General features: G+C 40.6%; 1 protein-coding gene across 3 annotated transcripts in view; it reads right to left on the bottom strand.

Annotated features, from left to right (window-relative positions):
* The window catches only part of IRAK1BP1 (interleukin 1 receptor associated kinase 1 binding protein 1), a 34,107-nt gene extending 8,791 nt beyond the window's left edge, over nt 1-25,316 (bottom strand). Inside the window, exons 1-4 of one of the 3 annotated variants that reach the window (XM_063389509.1) lie at nt 24,974-25,314; nt 16,974-17,039; nt 13,002-13,132; nt 11,614-12,076 (exon numbers count right to left, since the gene is read on the bottom strand). In XM_063389509.1, coding sequence (XP_063245579.1) covers nt 11,746-12,076; nt 13,002-13,132; nt 16,974-17,039; nt 24,974-25,240 — 795 coding nt within the window. In that variant the 5' untranslated portion in view covers nt 25,241-25,314 and the 3' untranslated portion in view covers nt 11,614-11,745. Of the gene's footprint in view, nt 1-11,613; nt 12,077-13,001; nt 13,133-16,973; nt 17,040-24,973 lie in introns of those variants that run through there. The other 2 variants (XM_063389510.1, XM_063389511.1) reach the window with 2 other exon arrangements.
* Between the last annotated feature and the right edge of the window lie 42 nt (nt 25,317-25,358).

The following is a 25,358-nucleotide window of genomic DNA, read 5'->3' as shown; positions in this document are numbered from 1 at the left end:
TAAGTTACTTAGGGATAATTACTAGAAAATTCACATAAGCATTGTCTTAAGAAAGGGCAGATCATCTGAAATTGTGTTGTGGTCAGGATTATTTATTTTTTCTTGCATGCTAATTTATGAAGTTGTAATTTTCCTCTGGCTTTGGCCTCTTCTTTGCCCACCTCTGAGGCAGGACAGAGCACATAGTTTGGTTTCTTTCTGGCTCTTGCACTGAAAATCTGCCCAAGCACAAGGGGAGTAACCTGTTTTGTAAAAGAAGAATCACCATCTTGCAATTTGATTTACTTTGTATTAAGATGATTTCTTAACGTCTGGGTAGTAATAAATTGCTTGAGTCACATTTCAAAACCTTCAGCTTCCCTGAGGTAGGATCAAGTGTTCACATGGCTCCTGAGGCTTTGCTCAAGGGAGACAGTAGGTCCCAGTATTTACTGCAGGCTGGGCTGGTGTGATGCAAACACAGCCACGATGGCCCCAAGGAGTCTTTTCTCCTTGAGAGGGGCTGGGTGAGGCAAATAGGTTGCTCTCAACAACCTGATCTAGCTGAAGATGTCTCTGCTTATTGCAGGGGATGTTGAATTAGGTGCCCTTGAAAAGGTCCCTCCCAACTCAAACTACCTATGATTCTATGATTAAAAAACTATTTTTCTTAGGTAGAATTTGTATTCCTAGTCTAGGTTAGTATTCATGTGAGTTTTCAATTGGGCATTCCTGCCATGTTGCACAGGTTTAAATCCGTAACAAAAATCTATCCTAGGCCTGGCCCTGTAGTTCCCACATATTCACTAGGTATGGCTTGATACCATTTTGGCGTTTTTTCACAGTCTTGCCCTTTGGAGAGCTGTGCTCAGTGAGAAGTGATGGCTAGAACATTTCCTTTCTTTTCGCAAGACTCGATGTTTTCTACTGATGAATTTCTCCTTTTGTCTGTAACGTTCCCATTGCTCTCAGGATCATTTGCAGTTTGAGTCTGCCTTCTCTGTTTGCTCCCGCTCTGATTTGGGTGCCATCAGCAAATTTGGTCGCTGTTAAATTTACACCACAGAAATCCGTGACACAGATGATGCTGATGGCCGGGTTTGCCCCCACCCTGCAGCAGCCCAGCAGGGGCAGCCCCGCAGTCTGTTGGGCTGACACGTTCCCTATGGAAACCACTCGGGACATTCCTGCTTTAGCTGTGCCGGTGTCCAGCTGTGGCAAAGCCGGGCCCAGGGGTGCACCAGCTGCTCTCCGAAGTACCAACAGCGTGGTGAGAAGCACAACGTGAGGCTGAGTTACAGGGTTGTGTCAGGACACATTTTGCATAAACTTCACATGAGAGAGCTACCGCCGGACTTCTATTCGTAGCCGGTTCAAGCTGCTTGTCCACACTGACAGAAAAAAATACCTAGGTAAGGAAGTTGAAAATGTTATTTTCTTTAGGTTAGCCTGCAGAAATAAATTAGAACTTTTTGTTTCTTTATTTTAATCTCTTTAAAACTATCGGGGTGTGAAGTCCACGCGGGTGCTTGTTGCGTTTGATATTAAGACATCGTGATCCCGTCTAAGAGCTTTTTGTGCGCGAGAAAGGCGAGAGCAGGGGACAGCCTGCCCACCCGCCTGGGAGCGCGGCCGGGCCGGGCGGGTGCGGGGCTGCCTGCGCGGGGCAGCGGCGGCGCTCAGGCAGCAGCGGCGGGCACAGCGCGCTTCTCGCGGGTGTTCGGGTGCTTCCAAATGTGCACAAAAATGCTGCGATTCGGGCTAACCCGCTATATGCTACCACATCCTTTGTGTCTGAGGGATTCGGCTGCTCAAAAAACCGATTTTAGAAACAGGAGGAAGATATGCAGCGGCAGAAGTTGTGCTGCCGTGCTGTGTAAGTGCTGCGGGCAGTGCGGCAGCGATCCCTGCGTCCTGTCCAGCCCTCCGGCCTCGCAGGGTGCTCATGGCAATTTGGTTGAACTGTGACTCTTCTTCCCCCCACAACACACAGCGCTAAACAAGTACTCAGCAATTACTGACAATGTCTAAAAGGAGATTAGATGTTTTTTCTTTGCTGGTGGCTCTAAAGCAGAAGTAAAAAATAAAGTTTGTGGTAAGGCTTCATCACACAGTAAGATGTTTCCATTTCCTTGCAATATTCTTTGAGCCTCCTTCGGCATTGTTTTATCATCTTGACTGCTTTTGCTGAGCAGTTTTCATAACTCTACCTTCCCAACTGCACACATCCTGTAACCCAAATTATTTTGCGTATTAGATAAATCAGGACAGCAGGATCTAGAAGCAACTTGGACACAAGTGTAGCTTACGGGCTGAGTATTGCACTCCAGAGAGAGTAGGAGCTGCAACAGCTGCTCCCAGAGAACAGAGAGTGGGTGTATTGCTGCAGTAAACCTGGGAACTGTGAGAACACCTGTGTAAAAGACAAGGGTCTCAAATTTCAGTATGTCTCAGCTCTGATTTGAAAAAGCCTCACAGATGTAAAGACAGTAATCTGCTCCTCAGGTGATGGTGAATATCTTGATCATTTGGGGAAGGAGGACAGAGTCATGAGTATGCACTGGTATGTTGTTTCAGGTGCCTATGGGAATGAGAAGTGATGTCAAATCCTTTTCTAATCTAGTGGGACTAAACTGGCACATTATCAACCTGGTACAATGCTGTAAGTGCCTTCAACCTGAAAGAAAAACCCTTTAGTTCTGTCACAGGTGCATTTATCACTGAATCCAAACAGATTATTTTTGAGGCCATCAATCTGGTATGCCAGACATGATTAATGCACTGAATTGGCTGACAAAGCACCACAATGAATTTGGTTCATGGACCACAGCTTTTTACTGCATATTGGACAACCATACAAATTCCCAGTTCCTTTTTCTTTTTTCTCTCTGTTTAGAGACAAAAAAGATGCCTGTATAAAATCTTAAAAACAGGTTTTTGTTTTGTCTTGTGAGGCAGTCTACCTTAGTCTGCTATTAGCTTTTATAAGCACTATCCAATTTAATGCAGGTAAAGTAGCCTAAATTAAGTGTGCTTCAGCTGTAACCAAAATGCCTGAGTTCAGATTGTACATTATGCTGTGAACCAGCAAAGCAAACTGAAGGGAACTTTTTAAGTACGACACATCTAGCAAAGCTCACAGCTACGTATTTTGTCTCTTTTTAAAAATTTGCTCCTCCTCTTTTCAGACTAGGGAGCAGTGAAGTGTCTCTGACGAAACTTCCTGTTGGAATGCCTCACATCAATGCAGCTGCAGCTCTGCAGATTTCTGTGCTGCTCTTTGCTCTTCCTGTGCAGTATTTCATATCTCAGTGGTACAGAACAGACTCTGCCAAGCACATCCAAATAGCAGAAAGGTTGTAAGATTCACTTTCCCTACTGCATTTTTTTCTAAGAGTTCTCTTTCTCATCCCCAATGACACTTTACCCTGAAACGCTGGAGCATGGGTAGATTGGCTATTCCTATACAAAACCATTTAAATCATACCTTGGGCATTTTTGTGGCTTAATATGACTGTATTTAGTTTCAAAATTCAAAAAGCAATTGTTCTCTTCACATAAATATGTTATTAATCTGCATGAGTGCTTTAATCTCATTCTTTTTTGGGACATTCCAATACACATTAGTAAGGGTTATGTCCCTTTCAAAAGATGAAAATTAAGCATTTGATTAAGTAACATTAGTTCTAATTTTCCATCACCTTTTGACACTTACTGTTATAAAGTATTTTCTTGCATAGTATGACTCAGTACAGACTCTTAACCAACAACATTCACTCACAGCATATTACTTAAGGCAGTGACAATAAGAGTTAAATAAGGAGTGCCATTTTGTCTATGAATTAAGAAGCTGTGTATTGACAGAATCCCACACATGTATCTCCAAATAAAAAGTGGAGAATATTACATCAGATCCAAATTTTTGATAATGGTGTCCATTAGCATCTTGAAAATGAACCATGCCAAGATAAACTCAGTTGTACATGTGGCCTGTGCAGTGCACTGGCTGTGTGGTTCATCTGTGGAACTCCAATACATGAAACAGGAAGAGTGAAAGATTGGCCTGATGAAAAGAGAACTAAGCTTGGCTTATGCATAAAGACCCAGAGTGAAATAATTTTCAGGGCTCATGGCATGAGTCAACCACTTATTATTTAGATTTATGCAAAAACCTGTAGGTTTTTCTAATAGTCTTTTGATTATATACATATTTTTTTAAATATCTCATGCTCACTATTCTCAAACAACAGTTGAAGCTGCAGAATATGAATGTAATTTAACAATTCCTATGGTGTGAGTACAGGAAGAAAGTAATCTTGTAATGAAAAATGGTATTTTCCAAAATTGACATACAGTTTACTGGTACAAGTGAAGATTGAAAGAATATTCATTTGTAGTGTTGTTATTAATCTTGAGGAGAAATTGTTCATGGTCACTGACCCTTTCTTCCTCTTTGCTGCAGAAGTGAAACTTAGAAGTTTAAATATTATAAATCTGTATAAGAATACTAGAGAAGGTTTTAAAAACAGTATGATGATAAGTTTTACTTCTAAAGGCTAATTGCCTCTTGGGGCATCTCAGCAAGATTTTACTTGAGTCCAGATGATTTAAAGCTGTGGCTCTCAAAGACATGGTAAGGTGTTACCATCTGCACTTAAGAGATTTCAAACATGGTCTGTTCTGAGCAGGAAGGTGTGTTGTGGGGGAAATAAGTGACAAAGAGGAAGCACCTCTTATTTGCTTCTTGATCTGGAGCTTTCTACCAGTTTTAAGAAAACCTTGTGCTTATATTCTACACAAACATCAAGACTGAACTCCATGCAAAACTAAACATAACTCATGACAGTAATCTTGTACATATTATCCTTGAAATTTATCTGAAGACTCTGAAGGCAGAACAATTAGCCAAGTTAATGACTGTAAGCAACCACATGTTTGTAGGATCAGATGCTAAAGCATTGGATGGATACCTTATGTTCTATATTGTAGTTCAAGGAAAATCTGAATTAGGAATCATAGACAGAAAATCTGTGGGCTCAGAAGAAGTGAAATTTTGGTAATTGGCCAGGTAGCAATAATTGGTCTAGAAAAAGTGAAATGATTTCCATTCATACATACACCATTTTAATTTAAGACTGTTAATGGACTTCTTTTGGTTCGTTGAAGGGCTTATTTGTGAGATTTAATTCTTGTACAGTAGAAATACTCTAAAGGTTTTTTTACTGGCCTTCAGAGGTCCTTCATTCTCAATACAATAATCAAGAGTGTCAAGTCCTCTGAACTTGGAGGATCCTGACTTAGTTTCGCTTCCAGCAAAACCTAGGGGAATGGTCTATAAATGGAATCAGAAACTGTGCTCTGTTTAGGTTCACCATAAATTGCTTTTCTACTTTGTGGAAAGCTCCATGCATATCTAAAGAGAAAGCCTCCAAAGATCAAATGATCCACTAATTATTTGTATATTGTTGGAGCTGTTTGTGTCTTCTGAATATTTTATAACAAATTGGTTATTCTAAAAATAATGTCACTTGAGACCTTCTATATTAGCTGCTGCTTTGAACAAAGCAGTTGGACACATTAAGATTTTGCCCATTCCTCTTTCTGTTAGGATGTATTTATCAGCCTTAAGTCTTTCTACACTTATGAGCTAAACCAAGACTTTTGTACAAAACATTGTTTGCACAGGAACCTGCTCTCACATTTTTCCAGGAAGGGTGAAGGGAGTGACTGAAAGACACCACCAAAGAGGAAGGAGACTAGGCCAACCTGTAGTTCCTTGGCATCAGTGGCTTGCTGGCTAGTATGGATGGAGAATGTCACCCAAACACCTCTGTTCATAGCCTGCTGCTGTTACATTGCCAGCAGAAGGAAATGTTCCATTTTCTTATTGTTTCTTTACACTTTCTCTTTTTTCACTATAGCAACGAAAAATGATTGCCATTTACCCTTTCTAAACATGTCTGCCCACTACTCCCCACACTTTAAATTCAGATGAAATTCAGTCTAGTGCAGAAGGAAAAGCTACACCTACTGCAGCCTTAGGCAGGGACTCCTCACCAGACACCTTGTCCCTACCAGTATAAACCAATTTTTAAAGACTTTACAAAAGATACTGAAGAATCACGTTGTTAGAGTGCAGAATAGTGTTTCCTCACATCTACAAAACTGGGGGTTTCCTCTGATATAAAAATTCTAAGGCAACTGTAGAGTAACATATTCAAAGAAATTAGATTCACAATCTTTTTTCCTGTTGGAACAGATTCCTTTTTCTTGTGTATTCCTTAAAAGTGTTTTTAATGAAAAACTCATGCAGGCTTCAAATTGTAGAGAAGTTTGTATCAAAGACTTTGCAGTATCCTGCTTAGGATAATTAACCTCTGATTATTACTAAAACTCAGCTCCTAAAGAATTTGTTTATGTTTTGAGTTATTAAGTTTTACATTTTAGGAATTGGTACTATGGAGAGAACAAACCTAAAAGTGGTGACAGTGAAGTAAAACTCCATTCTTATTTTGCAGGTATTGAAGTTTTTGCAATCCTTTCATATTTTACTCCTGATGTTGTCTATAAAGCTTCTATAGTGGATTTCTATACTTAATTTGTAAATGGCCAATGGTTTTCCTTTTTTCATCTCTCTAAACATGATTGGTAATATTCAGTAAACAAAACAGAAGATATAAAATCCAAGGCCTCTTTATCATGTAATAGTATTAATATGTTGTAACTATGTGTATGTATTTTACTGAATACATCAGTGTATGTAAACAGCTACAACTTTCACTTGATTCAAATGGACTGATTTAGATCAATTTCATAAATGGAAAAAGAAATAGTTGATCTCTTTGTTCCTGGAAAAAAGTCCCTAATCAGACTGAATAGAAGAATACTCTGACCTAAACTGGCAAAAAATAATGTCACAGTAAGTTCCCCCATGAAAGTACTGTAAAACACTGTATGTAAGGCTTAAGTAATTGTCAATGCACACATGTTAATGCTTTCTAAAACTCTGTTAAGATCCCTACATAATATCAAATGCATACAAATAGAAAAGTGTCTTTCTTTCTTAGTGGATGTTCCTTTGCAAAATATAGTAATTAATATTCTGGGAGAAAAAACAAAGCACCTGTTCTTCTTTACTTCCCCTATTAATCTGATTGTCAGTTCTCTTCAGGTAGAAGTCAGGATAAGTTCTGTTAAAATCTTATCCTTGCTAAGTCTCTTTCTTTGTTAAAATAGAATCAACTCATGTTCACAGTCCAAAGCCTGAATATATTAAGTTCCGTGTGGGTCAGGTAATAATTCACAGAAGATCTGGGTACTCAGGAGTAGGATGGGATGTAAAAGCTAACACTCCACAAGAACAACTACAACCCAGATATTCTCCAGTGAAACCGGTTTGAATGTACTAAACTTCTGCTTTATTAATATATACACAGACTAACTCAGGTTAAAATACCCTCAGAAACACCGTTACAGACCAACTTCCTGCTATCCTAGTGGGAAATACTCCAGAGTTCTGTGCAGCTGAGTGATACCTTTGCTGCTTCTGCACTGTGGTCCCAGTACAGCTTGGCTTTTACACCACTGAGAGGCTAAGCTTTGCTTGTCAGGGCTGCAATGGACATATTCCAAATTAAAACTACTCACTTTTTACACACAGGGTTGTATTCAAAGTACCAGTGTCAACCTATGATGTCTACATGGATTTCTCCTGCTGTGTTACTAAAGTTGAGACTCTGTTAAGTCCTTTATCTGGTTATCCATAATTGGTGGCATCTTCACCATACCTAAGAAATGCAAGTAATCCTCTGTGTTTAATCAGTTTCCATGAGAAAGTAATTTTTTTTAGGATCTGGTTACTTGAAGTATAAATCTATTTTAAAAACACATTTTGTTAGAAATCTTAAAGCCTTTGAATTTCTCTTGCTTAAGTTCTTGTATTTGAAAATCAAACGCTTAATCTTTGTTGACAGTGCTAATCTGGTAATGCAGTGCTGCATGCCACTGACATGCTGCTCAAGTGGCAGGAAGACACTGATCATTAAGTCAGAGGACTGAAAACGAGGAAAACATGAAAATGTTCACCTATAGCAGGAAATTCATGTTCAGCTGGGAACTGCCATTCAGTCCTATTCTGTGCATTTGGTTCTTTCCCTGATGTAATTTTATCCAACTGTCGCTCATCTTTGGCTTCTAAAACACCTGCATCCTTGCTTTCTTTTCTCCTCTCAGTAGTGTTATCACCAGCTGAACCCCCAGGAATTTCCCAGCAGACACTGATTCTTTTCATGTACGTTCCATTGTTCTGCTGTCCCAGTGGCTTTGTGTGCACCTTTATTGTTTTAATTTCAAGAGTGATGACGAGGTGTTTAAGGGTCTTTTGTTGGTTTTGTGGTTTTAATTGCCTTTGGCTATCCATAAGCACCTTGCAAAATGCCTTCTGACCTTTAGGTAGCAGCTTACTACGCTTGGTCCTTGTAAATCCCTCAAAACATCAGCCAGGTTTTCAGCCCAACTTTTCCTTGCCTTCCTCTGGCTTCCAGATCTCTAAGAAATCACTGAGCAGAAACCACTGCCTGTTCATTGATCAATACTGATTGCTTCCTAAACTCCATCTGTATTCATCCATCACTTTTTTTTTTTGTTTCGATTGTGGGTTACTTTGGGCAGGAATGTTTATGGACACCAAAGAATATTGTGGCCCATTTTCCCCGGCCTAGGATTTGTTTTCATAGGCACTTCTTCGTTGGAAAATTCATATATATATATACACACACAGAAGTTGCCTTAGCTCTCTCCCGGATCGGGACCATGGCTGTTGGAGGTGGCATTATGTTCTGAACTTGTCTCTTCCTCTCTGGAGTTCAGCTGTCACTTGTGAAGGAAGAAGAGTGGTAGCAGATGGCCATGGGGACTATGTACAAAAAGCAAGGATAGTCTAAGTCTTGTTTCTTGAAAGGTCTGTGGGAAAAAAAGGTTAATTAAACTCTCGACTATTAAAAAATAAAACACCAGGATAGATATACCAAGAACTTTGTGTGTTGCAGTTCTGATTGCTTTGTATTTAATTCTGACACTAGTAAAATCATAAAAATGAACTGTATATATATTTAATGTATATATATATATACACACACATACACATATATATACATACACATGTGTATCTCGAGTGGATTTAGGTCCTGTAAGCCCACTGAAAGTTAAGTGATTATAATATGTAATCTTTAGTCACCTTCTCTCTTTGAGGCTATTTATTTTCTTTCTATTTTTACAGGATCTAAAAGATACTCCTCGCTATCGAATTCTAATTAACAAAGCAAATGGATTTGGCAAATCTACAGCTTATGTTCCTGAAGAAGAGATAACAGTTATGGGATTAGAGGTAGTAATTATTTTTATTCAGGTGCAACCTGACTGTTATCCTGTATGTTTAAAAGTTGGCTGACCTTTGGCTTAATAGATACTACCTAGGATGCAAAGTTAGTGAAAACTAATAGAGAAAGCAGATAAATTACTGCTGTACATTCAAGCATGGGTTTTTGGTAGCTGAAAAATTACCAAACTCAGGTACTATCCACTTCAAAGTATCCAGCTGCTGAGGTTTTTAAGTGTTTGAGCAACTTGATTTCCATTATGTATAGGCTGCTGCAGATGCAGACTTTTGTTTTGTGATTTCTGGCGATCTAGCAAACATCTAGCTCTGAAAAACCTGCACTTCAAACAGCTCCTGCTCAGCTGCTGCCCAGACTGAAGAATGTCTCCTTTCTTAACTGCAAAACCCTTTGGGAGCCAAAAATTGTTATGTGTATTAGGGTTGAAGTAGCTTTTGATACCCAGCTTACGCACGCACGGCACACACGATTTTTAAACTAGTCTGAGACTCCAGAAAACAGCCTTCAGGCACGCATTCCACAAACAGGTGGCTTTTACAAGGGACCTCTACGCTGTTGTGGGTGCTTTCTTTGTACATAGTGGCAGGGCCTATATTTAAAATAACAGCAAGCAGGTGGAACCATTCATCTAACAGGAGATGGTTGGTCTAATCAAACAGCAAATTCAAATTGGATACCAAAGCCTTCTGGAAAAACCTCGCATAGGAATTGAGTAAGTCAGACTGGCCTGAAGACTCTCCATGCTCTCTCTCAAAACTGTGCCGCAGCACATAAGGACCCCTCTCAATCAGTGTGACACAAACATTTCTTTTATTTGGGAGAAGCCTTAGTTCAGTCCATTTTGTTTTAGCCACCAATTATAATACAGAATATGCCAACATGCCTGAATTTAGGAGCAGAAACTATGCTGTTCCACATAACTATCATAAATATTTTAACCTGGATTCTGACCACACTGTCTAAAAAAGGCACCTTTCACTAGTTAGCTGGCTACCTTCCGTTTCCTTCATATTCCATGGGGAGAAAGAGATACTTCATCTTAAATAATTACCTTGTGAATTAGCTTTTAAGGTATCAGATTGCTTTATTCACCTGCATGGCAAGTTAATTCTCCACACAGATTATTAGAGAAACTGTTGGTAACAAGCTCACAAAACCAGGTATTTCCAAGTTGTCTAGCTGAGATTAGTAACTCAGATGGTAAGTCATGCCTCAAGGTTAGAAGGTCTGTGGATTGCCCTCTCTCAGCCTTTGGTACAGCCCATATAGGCACAGTAATTTCTTATAGAGCGGAGAGATCAGAACATGCTTAGACCTGCCACGATCCTTTCCCAGCTGACAGTTCTGAGCCACTCACTGTGGGCCTCCTGCATCAAGACACAGCTTGGATTGTCCTTGGGGGGTTTGCATCTTCACGTTGGACCTAAGGCCAGCACCTGGGTCTGTCTTCACCATTTCCTCCACCACTTCTTTACTGTTCCTGCTGCCTCATTGTATTAGAAAACTGATCCAGCTAAAAGAAATACCAAATACCTCTAACAGCAACACAAGTGGGAACTACTTCACTAAGAAACAATGCTCATTTTAAACACTGATGCTGGTGTAAATCTAGCTTGTAACATCTCATGAGATCTCTTCAACGTTTGTAAAGTACTTGGAGAGAGCTGCTATTCTGATGACACACATTTGGTTAGGGTACACAGAAAATTCCATTGAAAGTACCTCTATGTACATTAAAAACTCATCAGCAGTTTTCAAACAGTGTAGTAACTTCAATAATTAAGTATCAGTGTGTATTTATTGCCAATTCTGATGCTTCTTCATCTTGAAGTATTTTTTTCTTAGGTGTATCGCCCTGATATGGAAACCTACTTCAGTGGATATGATGGATGAAAACACATTATGCAGCCATGGTTGAAAAAACTCTACCCTCATGACTGAGGACTTCAGTGTCTGTATATGTAATGTACATCTAAGACAACAGATGTCCTTTTTAAATTTGAGCAAAACAGACACCAGGATGATAAAATGTGTGTTTTTCCATATGATGAAATAAAACATTCCTAAGATTTTATGTTGAACACTCAATTTTGTCAGAAATGAACAAACTGCATGTTCAGTTTGTCATGACTCAGCAATGGGGATTAATTTACTTCAAGTTTTGGGAGGAAAGGTCTAAATGCAGCACAGTTTCAGCCATGAGTGCCAAGTGTTTGGCACATAAATATCTTACCGGGGCCAGGGAACAAAAATAAGCAGCTGTGAAATGTACTTTCAGAATTAACTGTAGCCTTGAATGAAGTAAAAAAACATCAAAAAGCACAAGAAAGCATACAAATTTTATTAAGTAATGTGTACGATTTGAAGGTTTCTAGAGCAACTTGTTTCTCCTGTTCTCTTTTCCCTTTATCTCAAACACAGCAAACACTCTACAAGAAGCATAAGCAGTAGCATTCTGGATTCTTTCCTGCAGAGTCTGTGAATCAGCAGAGTGTGACAGGTGACTGTCTATGTGGCCTCCCCATTCTTTTGTTTCTTCTTCTTTTATCAATAAAGGCTTTCCCAATGCCTGGCCAAACAGCCGACAGACTTCCTGGGCTTTCCGGCGCGTGTTTCCAACAGCAGTGACACACACTTGACGGCTGAGAGGTAGAAGCAGCAGCACAATAACAAGCAGGTCCAGCTGGAGTATTCCTGCCAAGCTGTTTTTTTAATGTTGTGGGTTTTGTAACTGCAGAGATGCTAAGGCACATCACCTTCCTCCAGCTTCTGGGCCAGCTTGGGCATTGAGAGGAGGGTGTGTGGAGGAAATGTCAGCACCCTTACTGGTTCTGATGAGATCAAGCATTTCTAACACCTGTATGCTGCAGGCATCCACACTGAGTCATGCAGAGCAAGAGTTCAACCCTTGCTCCAGGCATTTCAGTGGCTCAGCTGCAAGGCATACTAGTACCTGCTTAACCTCACTGGCCATATTTCACGATCTCCTGACATTCACTTTTGACATCTCTGGAACCTTCAACAGCACCTAATTAAGCTTGCTTCTTGTACCAGGCAGTTATTTTCTTAAAAGAGGCAAAACCCCAACCAAGACTAAACCTCCTTCTGTCCCTCCCACTTGGTGGGAAAAGTCTGGACTGTGCCTAGTCAATGCTCATAACAGATTGAGACTGTGAGCTTCAGGGCAGCAGGTTTTGATGCTGACGAAGTGCCACACATGGTTCTTTCCAGATCATGGCAGCAGCTAACAGTAATGGGAATTGGCAAGGGTACTTATCAACACCTGGTAACACACATGCACTCTCAGAAATAAATACAAATGAAATCTACACGTGATGATGTAATCAAAGACAAATTCTGTCGACCTAAGATTCAGAGCAGGTTATACTCCAGTGGAAATCAGTGCGAACATCATTTTTATTACATTCAGCTTCTGCACACGGACAAGAACAAATTCTATCTTCTAGGCTGAACAGCATTAATTTATAAGTTACACTTAAATACTAAAATCTCTAACATAAATATTAATAGGTGTGAAGGAAACTACTTGCTCCCATTGCAAACACAATAAATTATGTATGCATATTAACTGAGGCTGTAAGATTTTTGGCGTGTGAGAGAACTTACCGAAGGGTGTCTATGGCTTCTGGTGTATGGTAGAAATGAGGTGGACTGATGGTAATAGAGGCTCCTAACTTTTCAATGAGTAGATTGCAAACATTCTGCATTTTTCCAAAATCACTGAATGTGATACAGACCTGGGAGTGAGTGAACAGACATCACATGAGTAATATTTTCGTTTTCCACTATGACTCAATACTTTTATTTAAATCGGTATACGGCTAGACATCTACAAAGTAACTAGAGATACTAGTCCTGTATACAACTCCAACATCTATGAACTTACAAGACTTCTATGTAGCCCTAGAGACTAGCATTAGGTTTGCAACAGAAAGAAGTTCATTAAATGGTTTAAAACTGAGGATTAATAAATCCCTTTCTGAGGAAATACGGCATTCTTAGTATGCAGACAATCCGAAGGACAAATGTGCTCCTTGGTGCACATGACTAGATGCATTCTGGTTTGTCCTTTCTTAAATTGCTAGATGTTAATTATGCAGAAGCTCATGCAAAATGATGTGGAAAACATTGTGCATGAAGGAAAACTACATTTTAATTTCAAGCATTAGGTTAATGAAACCTTAGCTATGAGATTAAGCTAAGCTGAGCCCAATTCAGCTTGTAGTGGGCTCCAAATTCTTTCTTGTCTGAACAGACTCACCGCAGTGCTGAGAGGGAACTGGGCACTTCAGACTTGGATTGAAAACAAACACCTGGCTGTCTCTGGATTTAAGAAGCATTAAATGAAGACACATTAGGAATTCAGGTCCTTCCCAAATGCTGTGAAGCAGGAATCACTATCAGCACTGGATCCAGAGCCCAACAGTTTTCCTGGTGGAAAATGCAGTCAGGCAGCAACTTTCCAGGCAGGAGCCAGCTTTTCTCTACAGCAAAGCACAGCTGCCAGGACTGAAGAAATGACACTGAGCTGATGCAGCATTCAGCAGCCAGAAATCCTGGAGCTCTAACTCAGTTTTTAGAAAAAATTAAAACCTCCACTTCCAGTACAGTTCTCTCACCATCAGTCAGGTTCACCTTCTCTCTTAACCCTAACTCCCTTCTTTTTGCATACTAATACAGCTTCCACAGGAGTGGAAGAAAAAAAACCTGCTGTCAAGAAAATTCTACCACGAACACCATAGAGTTGCCCCCCGTGGCTGCACAGTCTATGCATCACTCTGCCCCAGTGAAGGGATATGACACAGAAATCCAAGTTACAGCACATCAGCTGCACTGCAGCAGCCTCCTGTTTGCATACCAGAGATTTACCTTGTGGGGAATGAGATAATTCAAGGAAGATGAGTCTCTCAGTGAGCGAGGAGGGAACTACTTCATATACACAGTAAAGTAAAAAGTAGTTATTGACAATTAACACAAAGTAATTAATGCTCCCATCTTGCTACCCTTGATAACCTTTTGATGAAGAACCTGAACCTTATCCTGGCTTGGATCTTTGCACTGGTTCAGTGGCTCTGAAAGGTGCAGTATCAATTGAACAGACACTGAAGATGAGGCTACACCTACAGTTTTTTCTTCAGTGGGAGTTCTTGCTATACCTATAAAAAGCATACATCCCCCTGTGATGTTTTGCCAGAAAACTGTCATAGCTGTATTTTGTGGAAAGTCACCATGAGGACTGTCACAGTGTTTTCCAGACTGCCATCAGCATTTGTAAGATTTGTTGCTTCTATGGGATGAAACAAAAGCATGATGAAACAAAAGAACTATGGGTCTTGAGCAGAAGATAAATTGCTCAGACTCAGGGACTTCTGGGCACTCAGGAACTTCACTGTTAAAAAAGAAGCACTTGATCAGGTACCCTCAGGGGCAGAAAACAACTGAGCAATAGCTGATTTTGCTGTTCCCCCTCCTAAAAAAACCCAACATTTTTCATTTAGAGCTACATCTAATAAATTCCACTTACAATTACAGAGACTACTTGGGCATTAAAATGCAAAGGAATGTTTTAACTTCATCAGTTAATAAGGTTAAAAGTGTGAAAAAGTAACGTGAGGCTATGCAAAACTATTAGAGACATTCCAAGGTTTGGGTAAGGCTGTAAATGGTAAGAAATTATGGTTTATAAGGAGGCAAGTGTATTTAAGAAATGAACAAAACCAACATAATCTTCCTCCTATGAGAATGTCATGCAATAAATGAACTGTTATGATAAAGATATTATAGAGCTTTGTGATCTTATACATAACTTCATTCTTCTGCATATTTTCCTTTGTTACAGCATGAATTATCTTCTTACAGTTGAAAGAGTATCTTGAATTCTTCATTATACTTTTAAATAGCTATTTGCCTGGAAATTTTTCAGTCTTCTAAAAATTCTTTACAGGAGACAAATGGTAAAGAGTTTATAGAATGAAGTAACACCAGCCTTCCAAGACTTTACATATAACACATATAATGGAAAACTCTTTAACAGAGAAGTGAGTGGAAGTGAATTTTCAATTCATTTACATTGCTAAAGTAGGCAAACATGTTGGTCAATGGAACTTCACTGGTTTATGAAGCTGCACTAACGACACAAGGATATACATAAAGGGAGAAGCAAGAGAGACTAATCACTTATCATTAAGAGTGGCCACACTGCTACCTCAGCATGCAGAGCAGCCAAAACAGCAGCACTGTGCCTAGATTCTTCCAGTTCCAACCCCTGGGTCCCAGGCAACCACACAACTTTGCAAGTAATTACAGTTGGTCCAAGCTGCTTACAAATCAACACTAAATCCAAGCAACTACCTTTCCACATATAATCCTTATTGTGTAAAAACTAATAGCCGAAGATGGATAACTGGTTAAGTTATCACTTAAGACTGAAGTTGTAAGCCTAAGCTTGTCTGTAGCCTAAACAATAATTCATATAATAATTAGTAATAGTTTTATTAATTTTTAAGTCCAGGTCATATAAAAAACAGGCTGATTTAAGATCTCAAGGTGGTGTCTCCACGAGGAAGCTGAAGTCATTCAGAACATGACACTGATGCACACCATTTAACTATCTTAAGATTCATTTTAAAATCCAAATTTTGTTCTCCAAATTCTCAAAAATTACTGTATTTATTGGTGTTATTGAGATGAGAATATGCCTTAAAGCAAGCAAACTAAGGAGGCTGAATCTGCTTAAGAGGGCTGTAAACCACAGCTCCATAAAACAGCTATCATTTTATTACAGGCTTCCAGGTTTACTTTGTAAGAATCTCTAAACTTGCTGGGTAGTGATTAAAGTTTTATGGCCTAAAAAAATACATTAGCTGAACACACATAATTTCCCTCAGTGGATGTTTCAAGCACAGCATTTGTTTCCTACTATGGCATGAATGTGCAAATATATACTTCCTTTAGCAGATACTGAAGTAAATGGGATTATTCCCATAGTATCTGCATTTCACAGAGCACTTTTTACCTACAAAATTCTGAGCCCATTACCCAGGAAACAATTAGCTTTATTTTACTTAGAGCAAGCTGATGGCAGAGTTGTATAGAACAGATCAAAACCCAGGTGCTATGCAACTGTGATCTAAGCAGATCTTGCGTTTGCTCCCAGTTCAAGGAGCCAAAATAATGAAAAAAAAAAAAAAAAAAGAAAGCTGAGCTGGGGGAAAAAAGGGTTATTAACTGGAGCAGCTTTCTGAACTCACCAACTCCTTGGAAGAAGCAGAGGGCAAGAAGGGCTATAGGTGAAGGAGAGCTCAGAATTGCTGGTTTGCTCACACTGCCCCAGAACCAAATATGCCAGTCTGTAGCATCAGGTAACATTTAAAAAGCACACATTCATCTGAGAAGGAAACAAGTTCTGCACACAACAGAAGACTGCAGCTGAACTCTGCTATAAACTGCAATTCTTAAATAGTTTTTTGGACTAGGCTCCTTGGTCTGAGAAAAGATAGTCTGCAAATTTTTATAGGTCCTTGACACACTTCATATTCTTTTATTTTATTTTTATTTTTGTTTAGGTTGAATACATACCTCTGCTTCCATTTGGTAAGTATTTTCTATTCTACTAAAATCTTCTGTTACAGTCATATTTTCTTCCTAAAACAAAGTAGAGGAATACAACCTTAAAAGACAGAAATTAAGCATCTGCTGTATGTACATGGTGTCCTATAAAAGCTGAACTTTTATGTTTTGGCATATTACTTATCATTACTTTTATATATGTTTTGGCATATTACTTATGACTTCGCAACAGAAATTTTTAATTTTCCGTGCAAATATCTTCAGTTAAAAACTAGCTGGATGTTAAAGACTTCTTGCATTATTTTAAGTCAATTATACAGTAGCTCTACAATATGATTTTGCTGCTCTTCCCTTGAATAGAACAATTAGGTCATAAAAGTGGATGCTAGGTAGAAGCTGTGTGCATTAGTGTGTAACTGTAAATTCACCTGGTACAAGAAATCTAGAAGCTTCAACTGCTTTTAGAAAGTTCCTATGTGAGAAGTGCTTTTTAGGCCCCTATTTGGAGACATTTTAGCAGCAGCAGCAGCTTGTAGCAACATCATATGAACAAAGACTGAACGGCTATTATTCTGGCATAATGGTAACCCTTGGAAAAGGCTCTTCCACCAGTGATACCTTGGCATCAACAGCAGCTATACTGGTCAACATAATGGCTGCATGAGCACTAGCAAATCCTGTAGGACATATAAATAAGATACTGAACTCAGGAAGATACAGAATAATTGCAGTTACATGTGAATATTTGACCAGCTGGCTATTGGTCTAACAGTCAGGTATCTTTCACCTACTTCCTTCTGCAGTAAACAGTTTGAATTAACAATTTATTGTGAAATTACTCTAACATAGCAAATACAGCACAGCCTACAGTTTAATTGCAGCTTTGCAGGTAACACCCGTGAACTGCAGTAAAGCAGATACCCAACCTTCCAGTTACTAAGTAAGTTTTATTTACTAAATTTACTTGCATAGGAAATATTTGCCTTCAGTGTTGACATATTTCAAAAGATGCTTTGTGTCAGAATATTTCCTACAGACACTCACGTTTACCGTGCAGCATGCATGCATAAGTTTATGCAAATGACATTAACTATGTGAAGTATTTTCCTTCTAAGATATTATATGGTTTTAGTACCATTGTATAGCAAACTACAAAAAATTGAAATTTCAAAATTTGTATCATGATTGATTGATAGTACTCAAAATCAAGCACAACAGTCCTGTTTTTTAGATATTTTCAGAAAAACTCTTCTAGTAAGAGCAAGGATTGGTAAGGACCAGTAGTCCATAAAAGCTATATTTTTTTTCTTTTATGTGGCTGGTTGGGGTTTGCTAAAAAGTGATCAAGACAGTCTAGCACTCACAGCTCATTTAATTTACAAAATGGCGCAAAACTTACTATTTATGATAGAATCTAATTACGATTGCCAAAAAAGATTTTTTCCCCCAGAGGTTTCACATATCTTATAGACATTACCACAAAGAAAACACAAACTTCTATGACTAGTATCTTACAGAAATAGCTGTGCTGTAACTCAACATAGAAAAAATGCATTTGTTTTCCCCTGTTCCCTCTCATTAATCCTTTTGAAAACAGGTTCTCTTTCCTGCTGAGCAGATCCAGGCCTTGGAATTTGGCTGTGCCCTCCCAAGGTTCCTGTGTATTTAAGGACACTGCCATCCTGTGGCACCAAGTGCTACGGCAAGATCGATATCATGGAGTGAAAGATAATTTTGCACCACATATTACAAAATTTCCTTCCCAGCTAAATTTAACGCCACCAAATCTGACAGTAGCAGTATGTGCTACTGAAGATAAATGGACCAAATAATTGCTGAAGTCATAACAAGGTGTCCCTCTGTGATACATTTTCCCTTAGATACTTTGCTTCCGTTTGTGACTATGTTCACACAAAGATATGGAAAAGACAGGTAGGAGACAACAGATTTTTAAATTGGAGTCAAGACTGAGACTACTTCAAATGCAAAAATTTTTCTTCCCTACTGTTTATGTCTACTACTCATATTTTGGCTGAGGAAATACCCATTTGATTTCAATAGCCACAGAAGAAATACTTTTCACTGTGACTTAGGGAAAGCTGCACTTCAGGTGTTCTGGACATATGGAGTAACTTTCTCCATTTTCTAAATCTGTGGGCCAAGAATCACAGAAAAAAATTACACAAATATAACAATATTGGTATCCCAATCACTCCAGAAGCCACTGAACAACTATTAACAGAATCATACTTGAATTCTGCTTATAAAGCCTATTTTTTATGTGGCATCATATCACTGCTGCAGGACTCTAAAATAAATAAAGATGAAAAAGATAGTCAATATCCCATTGAGCATATCAAATCTAGAAATATGCTTTGCTTTATATTTTCACTCTTTTCAACTGAACACAACCTTATATAGCCCTTCCTCCTATCTGCTACTTCTGAATAACATCTTTGTCACAGGACCATTGTGCCCACCCTCATGACACTTGCTGTTTATAGGAATAACTGCTCTTTTCCCCAGAAGAGAACAGGGAAAAAAATAAATAACTTAGCAAAAGCACACTTCAAGGAGACAAGTATGTAACAAAACACTAAGAGAACAGCCCATCTGCACATAAAATTATGTATTCTGGTCCTGGCTAATGACTTAACAAAATTACGAGAACTTTTTATGATACACAAGCCAAGCCTGAGCAAGGGAAAGCATTTATAGTTTGGAATGTACACTAATGCCCGTTGGGAAATGTATGCTGATATGTGTAACTGTAAATAAAAAATATCTGAAAACACTTGAAAATGTCTCTTGAAATCTACTTGTACATTTGGACTGATATACCCAGATTTAGCTTCTTCCATCTGATCATGGCATTTTTGTTCTTGGCACTATGGAAATGGTTAATGAGAGCCTTGATGTATGCTCCTGCCTCCTGATACTCATCCACAGTGTCTCCAGATAGTTACAGATGGTAAGCACCCTCTGGGATGGGGTAGCTGTGCTCCATCCTCTCATGCCCTCACTCTGTCTTGGCTGTTTGGCATGAGATGGCAGAATGACAACCCATAAACCTATGGTGACAAAGTTTCTGCTGCTTAATGAAAAAATAACAAGTATAATATGTACCAGTTACTACAAGAAAGACAAAAAACTCAGTAAATACAGAGTACTCTGGAGGTATTTCTTTAAGTATGTGGTAATATAAAAACGGTGATGCCTTACACAGGTTTTTAGCTACATTCAGGGATATACTGCCATTGGAAGATTCTGCAACTGAGTGAGCAAACTTTAAAACCTGTTTTAACTGATTGTATGGATGTGCACAGATAACTGTGACTCCTGAATAATTTTTGAAACACGGAGAATATTGGACATAAACCCAAGGGTGGCATCCCATTCAGACCATCTCTAACCCAGAGCCTACCAGATATAGTGTGCGAGATGGTTTGTTTTGTTCAATAACACTCTGACAGGTACAACAAATATTATCACTGTTATTTTAAACAGGGTGCCAGTGCCAAGTGTTAGACATAGCCATTAAAGAAAACAAGTGTCATCTCCACACCACTCCCCGAGTAAATCATAGGTGGCAAATATAGAATCTGTTTTCTTCTAGAGAAAGAGAAGAAAATGTTACTTTTGAGCAGCTGGGCTGATTAAGGGAGATTGCTTTGAAGGCTGCAGGGAAAGTACAATCAGTGGGGAAACCACATTCTGTGCTCTGAAGTGCTGCATATACTTACAGTACTGTCATGGGTTGACATTTGACAAAATGCTAATGCACTTATGAGGGTATATTTTACTTAATGAACTCTTGTGAGATGTGGTCAAGAACAGAGCAGAGCAGGCTTACTTCTTGAAACAGACAGACAATTTATTATATTACATAACAATGGACAATAGAAAAGGAAAGAAAAACTTAACTACTCAAAAGCAGAAGAGAAAACTTCTTAAAAACACTGCTTTTCTTCTTCTTAATTCTATTTTATACATGCTCACTCAGTTGTCTCTAGCACATTACTTTTATCTACTTGCTTAATCTTTCAACAACCCTGGGTTCTTAATCTAAATCATCATCTTTTAAAATTCAGACAATCTACATTTTATCTAGGACGAGAGGAGTCTCTCTTGCACTACAGACTACCCCCCCACAGGAAACACAGGTCTACTATCTCGTGTTTCTACGTCACCCATGGCACTGCCTGGAAGGGTTTGCCAGGGTGACACCCTCCTTTCTATGTCTGGCACTTTCACTGCCGTCTATGGACTTGCACTGTAACAGGGCTTTTTTTAAGGATGTTTTGGCTAAGTACTAAAAACTAGCCATCTTCTCATTTTGGGACTCAGGTCCCCCCCATTTACCCCTGGGGCCGGGGGCTCCAAGAAGCAGGCCAGAACGTCTCTGGGTTTGAGCTAAAAACATCTACCTAAACACAGTCTTATTTATAGTCAGGAGGGTCTAGGGTCTGTCTATGGTTATCATTATGTAAGAAAAGTTTAGCTTCATAAGCCACTCCTCTTCATTCTGGTAATCGAAGGGGCTTCTTTTTATCTTACATTACTTTCTCGGTCTTAGGCTGTCTTTTCTCTTTTAAAACTACTAACTATGAGAATTTAGCGTCTAGGGGTAATTCTCTTCTGCTTTAGAAAGAGTTAAAAGCTTTATCTCTTACTACCAAGGTCAGGCACAGGCGATCGCAGGCACTGCAGCTCTCACAAGCAGCTCCAGCTCGGCACCTTCTCTCTGTGGGGGGAGGAGAGAGACGGGACCGGGGGGGGGGAAAGGGGGGGGGGGAACGGGATGGGACAGGGAGGGGGGGACGGAAGGCACTTCTAAAGTTCTCTCTTCACCCTTCTATTCTAGATGGAAGCTGGACTAGCTCTACTCTAGCTCCCTCTGTTCCCCACCCCGAGGCCCACCTTGCACAGCCAGGCCCACTTTGCTCCCCTCCCCCACCCGGCCTAGCCAGGCCGGCAGGGGAGAGGAGAAGACGCTCCCTCTCCGAAAGCAGAGCAGGAAAGAGAGAGTCCTGCTGGGAAATCCAGCTTTTAACCCCTTGTGTCCTCAGAGGCGTGTCTACTTCTTAGTGGCTAACAAAGGTGCTAATATTTAGATCTAAAGACTAATTGGTTTGACCACTACTTCCAAAAAAACTCACTTCCCTTCAAACCACGACAAGTACCCTATAAATAAATGCCACTATGTGCATCTATTTCTGATTAAAATCCTGTGTAAATGTATATGGAAATCAGGTGCTTCCCCCAGGCATCCTAACAAGCTGCTAATGCAAGCTCCTGCTGCTGCTGCAAAGGTTATGCACTTCTGATCTCACCGACTTCCTACCATAGCAAAAATAAGGGCTAAAAAAATTGTCCTGTGGATTAATTAAAAATAAATATATAGCATAGTTAGATGATTTCTAAGGAGGCCTTAGATAAGCTTGCAGCAACTAGAACCATATGGAGATTGTGAAGAGTGATTAATTTTACAGTTGTCTAGAATGGTATTAGCTGCAAGTGAAGTTAGCAAACGCAGTTAAGAACAAATTGCCAGCAGTGAGAGTTGTTAGTAGAAAAGCTGCAAGGCAAATAAAAGCTCCAGCAGTAGAGTGATTTAAAACTGGATGGAACAAAGCACTAAAAATTATACCGCGGGGAACTACTCTGAAAAAAAAATAACTTCACGTTGTTTTTCTCAGAGTTCCCTAGAGCTAACACTTTGCTAACACTGACAAACCCACAACTCAAGCAGCATTTCACAGTCTCTCAACTAAGTGGAAAGAACATTTCCATTCTCTAACACACAGCATCTCTAAAACAGAAAAAGATTACTGTGAAATTATTGTAGCTATAATAAGACACTGGATGCTCTCACATTGCAAAAGCAGCCCATTCTCCACCCTGCTTGCTTGCTCACATTGCATTTCTGAACCTGACTGTTATAAACCCAAATAAAACCATTTGTTTGTCCAAGTTGTACTTCAGTTTGCAATCCTTTTTTCTAGCCTGGACTGGTGCACACAGTCCCTCTAAAGCACACTTACCTGTTTAACACCCTGCCTACTCCTGTTGTGTGCTAGCCACCATGTGTTGGATGTTCCATGCTATCAAAACTGGAAGCCGGTTGTTCAGATTCACTGTAGGGTAAATATCTGCAACTATCTTTTCTAATCTAGCCACGCTCTGAAGAGCTATTTAATTACAATCAGGACAAAAATGCCCCATAATCTGATAGCTCACCATGTTAGTGGGTACAAAGCTTAACATTTTCTCTACTAATAAGAATGAATGCATGCTGAATTGTTTTGTCTTCTCCCATTCCTCTTAAAATCCACCACTTTTAACTCCTGCTAACACACTTAGTAGAAACTGAAGGCATTTAATCTGTAATCCCTTATAAAAAAGTGCCAGTTTAGGCTGAATGAGTCATCCTGATGGCAATGGAACCCATGACAAATGCTCTCTGTGACAGACGTGCATCCAGCCAGGATCAATACCTAGCCCAGAGCAGCCTCCATGTCTCCTTGCCATCTAGTCCCAGAGCTGCAAGGTGAACTTTTTCAGGGGCTAAATGGTCTTCTCAGGGGCTAAATGGTCTTCTCTATTGCCTTCTTTGTTCCTGAACAATTTGTATAGATGCCACAGCAACTGCATAACAGTTCAAAAAATACCCAGGTAATCCTATTTTGTTTGGGAAATGAAAAGTTGGAGCCAGTACTTATCTTCAAAAGCACGCAGCATCTGAAATGTGGGCATGCAATTTCCCTGTGGGCACACCATTGTTCAGGCCAAGTAACTTACTCTCTCACCTTGCATTTACTAACTCTGACTGGCACTAACACTAACATCGTGCAGTATCAGAAAACCCTTCTGCAATTCTTTTTTACTCCACTGAATAATCTAGTGTTCATAGCAAACTCTATCATCTCCTTTTTCCTCAGCTTATCTCTGAACACACTCAAAAGGAACAAACCTCCTAGGGAACTTCAGTAAGAAGTAACTTTTGAAAACAACTGCTTATTCCATAAAAGATCAGCTTTCCTTCTGTTTTTAAGAGCCCCATGTGTGGAACGCTGTCCAAAACTCTTTTGTGAAATCCAAAAACATTGTCAGCACAATTTTTAGGACAAATATCAGCCTTATGCAACATTTACTGTTTGGACAAAGCTTTAAAGGCAAGACTATGCTTTCTTCATTGTCACAAAATTACTTCCAGAGGCTGAAAAACACTGTGGTAAAGGAACTTCTTGGGTCCATAAGGAGCTTCTGTCACTTCAGCTATCTTGAGCATAACCCAAGTTTTTCAAAACCTCTCTGCTTAAGTAGAACAAAAAAGAGAGAGAGAGAAAAGAGCTCTGTATGTATTTGCTGCTAAGCTCTGGTAATCACACAGTTACTCTGACACACACAGGTACAGGTTATACTGCTGTGTACAACTTCATCAGTTTCATCCGCACGCACGGGAGAATGCTGTATTACACGAATGAATCACGGAATTAAGTTGGAAAAGACCTCTCATGCAACCTTTGACAGAACATCACCATGTCAACTAGACCATGGCACTGAGAGCCACGTCCAGCCTTTCCTTAAACGCCTCCAGGGACGGCGATTCTACCCACCACCGTGGGAGTCGAAGCAGGATGGTTTTCACAAGCTCAACAAGCAACCTGTTGGAAAACCCGGGTACCGACATTCCAACTTTTCCGCTGGGGCTGGCACGGCTGCAGCCTTCCAAAGACAGGCAGGCTTTCCCAGCAGTGTCCCCGCAGTTCCCGAGGCAGCGGACTGAGAGCTCCAAACCCCGTCACTCCCCTGCTTCCCGCCAGACCAAGGCCCTCCGCGGGCGCCTTTCCTCAGGGCCGCTCCGGCGGGACGGCACCGCACTCTGCCGGCTGCCGAGCGGGACCGGGAACTGCCCCGGGAACCGGGAACTTCCCCGCTCGCTGCCCCCCTCGCCTTCCTCGGGGGCCGCCCCGGCGCCTCAGCAGGCCCCGGGCGGCGGAGCTCACCGGGACGCCGCGCAGGCGGGCGGTGTGGGCGATGTACTGCAGCCGGCGGGACACGCTGCTCCGCGCCGCCGCGGCCGCCTCCTTGCGGCTGCCGAGCCGCAGCGACACCCGCGCCCGGTCCGGGCGGGCGCTCAGCTCCGCGCTGCCGCTCACATGCACCTCCCGCTCGGGCAGCACCGGGGGCCCGAGGCGTCCCTCCGGGACCGGGGACGCGGCCGGGTCGAGCTCGGCGAAGACGCGAGAGGGCGGCGGCGCGGGAGGCGCCATGGCCTCGGCTATGGCGGCCCCTCACGGCACCATGGCAACCCCGGGGCGCCACGTCACAGCGCCCGCCCGCTCCCGGCCGCCGCCGCGCGGGCCCGGAGCCCGCCGCTCCCGCCATCGT

The sequence above is a fragment of the Prinia subflava genome, chromosome 2, assembly GCF_021018805.1.
Source record: "Prinia subflava isolate CZ2003 ecotype Zambia chromosome 2, Cam_Psub_1.2, whole genome shotgun sequence".
In the NCBI taxonomy this organism is placed as follows: domain Eukaryota; kingdom Metazoa; phylum Chordata; class Aves; order Passeriformes; family Cisticolidae; genus Prinia; species Prinia subflava.
The sequence above is the reverse complement of the archived record's forward strand: the minus strand, read 5'-3'. Positions and strand labels throughout refer to the sequence as shown.